The sequence below is a fragment of the Anoplopoma fimbria genome, chromosome 19 (assembly GCF_027596085.1).
Source record: "Anoplopoma fimbria isolate UVic2021 breed Golden Eagle Sablefish chromosome 19, Afim_UVic_2022, whole genome shotgun sequence".
In the NCBI taxonomy this organism is placed as follows: Eukaryota; Metazoa; Chordata; class Actinopteri; order Perciformes; family Anoplopomatidae; genus Anoplopoma; species Anoplopoma fimbria.
The window spans coordinates 6,885,669-6,894,565 of NC_072467.1; the positions used below are offsets into that span (position 1 = coordinate 6,885,669).

Below are 8,897 nucleotides of genomic sequence, written 5' to 3' on the forward strand. Positions count from 1 at the left end.
ACTTATTTAATAGGGGATGTGGTGTGGCAGGTCAGGGGGTGTAATTCAGGAGATTGGACACTGATTCTTTAATCGACTGACTCGACAGTACATCTTTTTCCGCCCCTCCCTGATTTTGTCTTGTAAGACGGTCTCCCTTGTGTAGCACTGAATATCAATCTTCCACTCATCTAACCCACCCCTCCCCCCCTCCTCGCAACTTCTGCTCCATGGAAGCCAGATGGAGATGGTTACTACAGTGCTTCAATAAGCTAAGCATCCTTCTTTTACTCCAAGGCTAAGAGAGAGTAACGCAGCATTCATTGACAATATCGTATTCATTAGCAAATATAACCGACCCCTGCATATCAGGAAATTGGTTAAGGCAGGCTAATAAAACCACAGTGACCAGTGGAAAAAGGGCAGCAGTTTGGTAACTGTGTGCCATGCTCAGGTCTCAGCGGTGCAGTGGATCTCTTATGGAAGCCACAGCTTCGGTGAGATTATGCAGCTACTTGTTTCTGCTCCCTGCCCCTGAGTAACCCGTTGTCTTTCAAGACAAAGCCATGAGGGTGATTGCTGTTGCTTTTAAAAACTGCATCATCCTAAAAGAAAAACACTATGGAGGAGAATAACACTGCGTAACCTCTCACATTCAACACCAGCAACATCTGCCTTCTAAAAAAAACCAAGAAAGTAAAGTGTGCTGACTATAAGGTTCGTTTTGTGCAATTTGTGCACTATTCCAAAGTGTTACTTGAGATAAGTGCTGAGATAAGCACTGACGAGATCGTGATTCTGTCACCAGTAGTTAAAAGAAATATCTTATCTGTCTCTGGAGTATTTATTGTAATGGCACGATCCTCAACTGCAAGTTTACCGCAGCCAAATTAGAGAAAAGTAGAGAAAAAGCACATGCTGGGCTTTTTAAACTGATGACTATATCAAAGGTCCTGGATTCAAGGCAGGTATTGCCAGTTCAGTGTGCATTCGTGCTCACCACCAGAATACTAAATCCAATCACCATACCTCCTTCTTACTATCTGCTCCACACTAAACATACAAGCACACTCATGGCCAAAGAACACACATTCTTGCACAGATGTCTTCGTCATGAGCGGATGGATTCATCCCTATAGATCTCGCCTGCCCTGTCCCTGAATCCCTAAGCGTGAGTAATTGTCAGGCCCTGTGAAATAATCGTAGCTTTCAACGCTAATGGAAGCCCTGCACATTCATTATTCAGTCCAGGAAACAGAGTGCTGCAGAGTGTCAAGGGACCTATGAGTTATTGCTCAGCGTGAGCTAACCTTACTACGAGGGAAGTGACAGAAGCCCACTGCACTTTCTCCTCCTCTGTCCCCCATCCCTCCATGTCTCCTTTGCGTCCCTCTGTCTATCTGCACAGATAGGCAGACACCACACAGAGAACCCGAGATTGTATCACAGCTGTGGCGCGGTCAGACGACTGGTGATGGGTGTAGTGTGACGCTGCGGACAGAATGACAGACGGTCAGGGCTCTCTTGGGTCCCTGCAACGCTTGACCACAGACATCCATGGCTGGTGGAGAAAGGTTTTCCCTGTGTTATGGCCCTCCTGGGACTGCCGGGGGATTTACGAGGAAAGTATGAAGGAGGAATGTGGGAGGAAGGGGGGGTGGCTAGGTTCGCTGACCTGCAGATAACACATGGCAAGAAACAGATAGGTTTGATATGTGAACATGCCCGCACTTGTACTCAGCGGAAAGGGACACCGAGAGCCACGCTGCCACAGTCTAAGGCAGTAAATACAGTCACTCCACGCTCCTAAAAAGCAACACATATCAGACAGAATTCCAGCAATGCACTTAAGCCGTCTTCATTTCCTATGTCTAGACCTTGGAAGTTGTGCAGTTACTCAGCTTTGAAGTGAAAGTGAAGGGAAGTAGCCTGACCTAGGGAAGCAGTTTTGTTTTTTAAACGTTAAGAATATAACGTTCCGACAACGTTAGTATTATAACGTTCCTAAAACGTTAAGAATATAACGTTCCGATAACGTTAGGAATATAACGTACTGATAACGTTAGGAATACTGATAACGTTAGGAATATAACGTTCCAAGAACATTAGAATATAACATTCCAAAAACTTTAGAAATATAATGTTCTGAGAACGTCCGGAATATATGTTTTGATACGTTTGGAATATAACGTTAACAATAACGTAAGGAATATATACGTTATATTCCTAATGTCTGATAACGTTAGGAATATAACGTTCCGAAGACATTCGGAATATAACGTTGCAAGAACGTTAGGAATATGATGTTCCAAAAACGTTAGGAATATAACGTTCCGATAACATTAGAAATATAATGTTCCAGAAACGTTCGGAATATAACGTTCCAAAAACGATAGGAGTGAAACGTTCCAAAAACGTTAGGAATATTTTTTGGGGTCGTTATATTCCTAAGGAGTTTAATTTATGAGCATACAGAAAAAGCTACAGAAAAAGCCAAGAGATAACATGCCACACTGATGTACAGTACACATATATTCAAACGAAAAACACACTTATATCCATCTATACTTGTATGTGGTCTATTTAGCGGGCTTGTTTATTATCCTTAACTGCATTTCTGGGACACAGTGTGCAATTTGCTAAGGCTAATTTGTTTTTAACAGCTCTTAAAACCAGATGGAAAACCCCCACCTCCACAAGGACCCACTCTTTTGTTTACCATAGAGAAAAATGCACAACCATGCGTCACTACAGAAACCATTTCTTGAGATTCTAGAACTTGAAAATGCTTCTCTACTCATGTGCAACCCGGGGACTTTTTTGTTCCTTCTGCACTGCTACTGCTGTCAATCAAATACAGGCTGGGAATTGAGCAAATTATTCAGCTAATGGCAAAACAAAACAAAAAAACCCATCCATCTTTGCAAAGCACATGGGCAATGTGACTGCATCAGAATCATTTCACCTGTCGCTCCGCTTTATTAAAAGATAAATGTTCTATGTAGTTGGGTATGTTTCCCTTCAGGCTATTAATATCCGCATGAAGATAACCGAGCTTCATGAAGCTCCAGGCGTTTAAAGCATATATTAGCAGACATCTAATTTATCGGGTGTAATTGAGTATTCTAGTCTTTTCGACTCAGGCAATTTAGCATGCCAGCATGTTGCTAACAAAATGACCCAATTAATTTGATTAGCAAACTAAGGTTCAAGTTACAGAGTTCAAACATGAGAAGAATGGTAAAGAGGGGTGGAGGGGTGGTGGGGGTGCTAATGAGGAAGAAGTTAATGAGGGAGAAATGTATAGAGGAGCTTGTGTGTATGCGTGTTATATTCTATTACACAAAAAAGCCTTTGACAAGGATGAAACAAGCAGGAGTTGACCTTCTTTTAGTAAGGAAATTATCTAATACCAAGCAGCAGAAATTGATGTTTTATTGAAAACAAAACAGGAGCGTGAACTATTAAACACAAGGTATTTGTATCAAGTACATCATGGAAGATCAAACTCCATTTGGTGCTGAAGATGCTCTGTAAAAAACTTGGTAGTGTACCTTGTGTTATGCTTTTGTTTCCATGTATAAGCTAACTTTGAATATAATTGGAGATAATACAAGTACAAAAAGTATCATGTTGTAGATTATGTAAAATGTCTAAAAAATATTCTCACAGCCTCAAAAAGAAAAATGGGTGGAATGGGAGGAACAGCCAGATAGCTGTAAGGTCTGAAGCTGTTACACTATACAGAGCTGTCTGTAAGTCTCAGTACAGTCACACATTTTAGTGTTTAGTCTCAAGCACAAAACCCAATGACAGTGAAATGAAAGGGCTGACAATTACATTTGACGGTGTTATTGCTAAAAGAGATAAAGTAATCACATTCAACATTTGGTTGCATTGATTTCCATTCAATTAGAGGTCTCCAAATCATCCTTTGGCAGGCCTTTACAACAGCTATCTTTCCCTCTTGCTTGTCTCCGGAGTTTTGTGCCTTCAGTCTTGTTATATCAGCAGTGAATCATCTGATCAGTTGCATAGATGTCAGCTGACTAACTTGGCTAGTCTGCGCCATTATTAAGGCATAAATGGTTTCCTTGTCTGTATGTTTTGGATGATTGTCCTAAAACTGGAGATGTGAAAAAAAAAAAAACATGTCCAACATAGTTCTCTTAATATGGATGTGAACACTTTCAAACAGCCTCAAATGGTTATATTTGTCATTTCCATATCCAATGTATTAAGAGCACAGAGCCAAACCAAAAAGAAAATGTGTTAATACTAAGTGCTTTCAGTGCTCGGCGATGACTTCCACAAGGACCATCAATTCAAAACGAGAAAGGTGGGCGAATCGTTTGCACAAACTGGGGCAAACTGGGATCAGGCATCCGTTCCTGCCTGCATTTGCCCCATTGACATGGAGATTGCACTTGGCACACAGGCACTAAATCTAATTTGTTTAAAACGGTGACATTATTTCCAAAGTATTTCTGCCCAAGGTAACAATTATCATAATGGCTGCCTTTGCCAATACCAAACAATCCTCTCACACATCACACATCACACACATCACACACACACACACACACACACACACACACACACACACACACACACACACACACACACACAACACAACGCGGTGCACTTGCTCCGTTCCTCTCTGAAGCCCCCCCCCCTTCCCCAAGATCCGCCCACCACCTCGGGACTGAAGTCACGTGTCTCACCGCCCAGTGCCTCTCTGCGAGCCGACACTACCCACAAATCAAACTCACCCCGGCGCACGGTGGAGGGAGAGAAGAGGATGAGACGGACAGAGCAGCACGGCGGGGGGGGGTTAGAACGGAGAAGGTTTAATAAAGAGGCTCTCCGCGGCGGTGCTGATCCAAAAATGCCATGTTTACCGCAGAGGAGGAATGTGACAAGGCATCCGAACAGGACGGCAGATGAGTCTCACATTGTTTCGGAGAGTCTCTTCTTCCGGTGATCTCAAACGGGGCTTTTGGGGTTGTGGTACGGGACAGGAGGGGGGGACGGGGGACGGGGGACGGGGACGCACGGCCAACAGCCGGTGGATTGAAGAAAAGTCCTTCCTTTGCTGTCTTATCTAAACCTGCAGGAGCTCTGTAGAGTGGTCCTCACCATGAGGGCTTTTTCTGCAAACTTGCTCGCCCTTCTATTCCTGTGCGCCCTTGCGGGTGTTTTCTACGTCTGGAGCTCACTGGAGAGCCGTCTGGAGCGACACAAACGTGGGTCCTCTTCTCACCACGGCCTCCCGGCGGCGGCGGCGGCGGACCCCTCCGCCAAAACTTTTCGGGCATTGCTCGCTGTCCCGGCGGCACAGAGACCACCGCACTTGGGGGCCAGACTTGAGGCTCCCAACCTCACTGATCAAACTGCCTCCACGGGAAACCCAGATCACCATGTGAATGGGGACAACAAGAGGTCAGCGCTGCGGGGGGGGCATGGTCAAGTTGGGCTCCCCGGTGGAGGATGGGATATTTTGGAGCGAATGGCTGGAGGATCTCCTCCCCGTCGGCTTCTCGGAGGAATATGCTCGATCTTGGCGAGAGAGAGCGAGGCAATACCGGATAGTGAAGCTGGAGCCCGGCTGCGGCAGGATATCTAACCAGCTCGCCACTTTTGCAGACGGGACCAAAGCGTGTGTGCGTTACGGGATAAACGCGGATCAGGTGCAGGGAGAAACTTTGACCTATTATCTCGCCAGTTTGCTGGGCATCACAAACCTGCCTCCTCTGATACTGTCCCAGCTGAACAGCGACGGTGAGCAGTGGGCGGCTGTGAGGACGCGGATAGGCGGATTACAGTGGAGCGACCGAGCCGTGGTTTCTCTCACCGAGTGGGTCTCCAACCTGACCGGGGTGGTCACTCCGGCGCCGCTCAGGCAGGAGAGCGGCGGGCTGCACCCCGTGCTCGGGGAGCTCGGGAACAAGACGACGGTGGAGCTGCTGGAGCTGATGCAGTGGACCGACCTGATTTTATTCGACTACCTGACCGCAAATTTCGACAGGCTGGTCAGCAATCTGTTCAGCCTGCAGTGGGACTCGCGCGTAATGGAGAGGGACACCAACAACCTCCTGAAAACGCCCCGTGGCGACCTCGTGTTCATAGACAACGAGGCCGGACTCGTGCACGGCTTTCGGGTGTTGAACATGTGGGAGAAGTATCACAACACGGTACTGAGCTCCGTGTGCGTGTTCAGAAAAAGGACCGTGCAAAGCGTGGCGGAGCTGCACCGGCGCAGAGACGCCAGGAGCCGGCTGCAGGAGCTCTACAGAGACAGCGAGCCTTTGTCCCCGGAGCTGGGGTTTCTCTCAGACGAGCACGCCGGTGTTCTCCAGGACAGGATAGACAGATTATACAAACACATTTTGCATTGCAAAGGAAAGTACGGCCAGCTGTGAACATCCAGTTGGCACTGTCCAACTGAGCTCTGCAAACGCGATTGGCACACCTGTGCTAAACTGATGCGCATTACACAAAACTTGTCTTGAATCCCCAGCTGAACTACCTCTTGTGAAATAGAATGCGATGCCTACTTTATAAATAAGTACAGTTGACACATGTTTATAAGCTCCCTGCTGAGATATCCACTGTATGCCTCACAGAGAGGAATTATTAAGGCCAGTCTCTCTCAACTGTCTTACTTCACCCCACTAATGCTCATCCTTCAATAGGATTAAATATAAAGAGTAGTAGGCTATATATTTGTGACTATAGGGTATCATAACGAAGCCCTTCCATGTGTATTTGGATTCTTGCCTTGTGTTCAGCAATCCTAATGATAAAACTCCTAAGCCTTAACATAAGTTGACTCCTTAATTCTGTATTTCTGTTGACATCTGGCTCACTTTTTTTATAGAAAATCGTTTGCACAGTACACTGTCATAGCAGCACCTGCACTCCTGTAATTGTGTTTGAATTGCATATTCAGCCTTAAAGTCACAGGTGTACCATACCCATTGTACACGTTGTAAATATTGTCTGCCGAACTGTTTTGTTTTTGGGAAATTTGATGCTCCGCTAATTTAACATGCATTGTAACATTCCAAAATCTCTTGTCCTTTTTGATAAATACACTGTAATTTAATTTAACTGCTGTCAAACTATGTGTTTTCTTATGCAGTTTGCACTTAACTGCCTTATTAGCGTGCATATTTATCTAGTCTGCGTTCTGTACAGTAGACTACCTCCTGCCTCTGATTTATATAATATTCATCTTGCCTCTGTACTTGCCCATTACAGTGCTCTCATTGTGCTGTGGAAATATCTTGTACTGGCACACTGTTCCCAGGAGCCATTCTGTCAGCCATTCTGGCACGCTACAACAGAATCTCTAATCCCCTGTATAATCTCACCTAGAATGATAAAGTGAAGGAGGTAACTGACCATCATTTGACGTCCTTTGAAAAAGGGTTTTACTGTTCCCTAACTATATCAAAATTCAGTGCTTTTCATATCTAGAAGACAGATTGCAGAATACTTGTCAGTCTAGAAATATTAAACGGCGAGCATACAGCCAAGGCTGGATGGTTTATTGGTTCAATCTGTTCAGCTAAAAAGTAAGAAAACTCCCTTTGTGGGTGCATGTGCTGGTGAGAAGCCAAGCCCACAATTAATGAGCGCTCAGCTCTCAGAAGAGAGCCTTGTTTGCAGTTTCTCAAAGGTTGAATTTGTAACTGTAAAAGGTATTCAGGAGAAAAAGGATATCATGCCTGGAGGTCAGCTGCATTGTTTTTGCCTTATTCTGTATGTTTTCACTTCACATAACCACATCTTTCTTTAATTTGGCCCTTTTGGAAGGCATCCTCTGCTCATTAGTTCCACTATGGGCGCAGCTCTGTGTCTGATTTCTGGTTCTAGACTTACGAGCACATCAGAGGGAGAGTCAACGATCAAACTTTTGAAGGCTCTAATTCTTTCCAGCCTCGCACTGTTCTGCACCTCATCTGGTTTCTTTTACAACCTTTTTTTTTTAATGTATGGCCAAATACAGGGCACACCACTGCTGTTAGTACATCTCCATAGCGTGGGACGAGTGCATCTTGTTCAAATAGTGGCGCGATTTGTATTCGCACCTCATTTCATGGCTAACAGCGCTCGTGTCAGTATCAGTGAATTATGTTTCTGCTTGCTAGGTCACTGCGTAAGTGGCAGAGAAGCAGCAGAGGTTTAAGCAGGTGTAACTGGAGGCTTTTTACAGGCCAACTGCCTGCTGCAGCTCTAATAGGGACGTGGGGATCAATATGTGCACTGAGTGTTGTATCGGGGGAAGCAGGTCATGTTAATGTGCTGGCTGTAGGGTTAGTATGTAAGTGTGTGTCATTCAGAGGGGGACAGGGGTTGCAGCTGGGCTCTAAGCATGTCTGTTAATGCTAAACTCTGCAAAGAGATTTACAACACCAGGGATTGGACACAATGCTAAACTGAGGTCTGTAGGTCTAAACCAGACACCCATCCTTATTTCCTGCCTCGCACAATCACCCTCCCTGAGTATTTTAGCCAGATCTCGCTTTTACTGCCACATCTGTCTTTCCTGTTTACATCCCTTTCAACTTCATTTGTTAGCCAAATAGAAGATGAAAGTTTCATTTCCCTAATGAGGTTTTCTTATTCGGGAGGGAGGCAGCGGGCTATTCCTTTGCAAAAGAAAGGCATTTTTTAACCAGGGACCATGCCAGCTGTAATCACACTAATGGTGGATATCAAAGACGTTGTTAAGACCCCATTTAAACTGTTCACATATGTTCCTCCCTCACTTTCTGCGCCTGGCTTATTTCAGATCACCAAACAATCTCCTTCAAGCCACCATGCTTTCCATTTATTCTTTCACCCAGAGGCCACAATACCTTCATGCAGATAAATTGGAGCTTAGCGCGTTATAACTTGAAATACCGTGA

The 8,897-nt window shown here is 45.1% G+C and overlaps 1 protein-coding gene across 1 annotated transcript; it reads left to right on the forward strand.

The window, feature by feature from the left end:
* Nucleotides 1-5,110: 5,110 nt before the first annotated feature.
* On the forward strand, nt 5,111-7,092 carry fjx1 (four-jointed box kinase 1). Its single transcript, XM_054620610.1, is given in 2 exon segments — nt 5,111-5,434; nt 5,436-7,092. Coding segments are annotated over 2 exon segments (1,281 nt in total). The 5' UTR covers nt 5,111-5,119; the 3' UTR covers nt 6,402-7,092.
* The last annotated feature ends 1,805 nt before the right edge of the window (nt 7,093-8,897 follow it).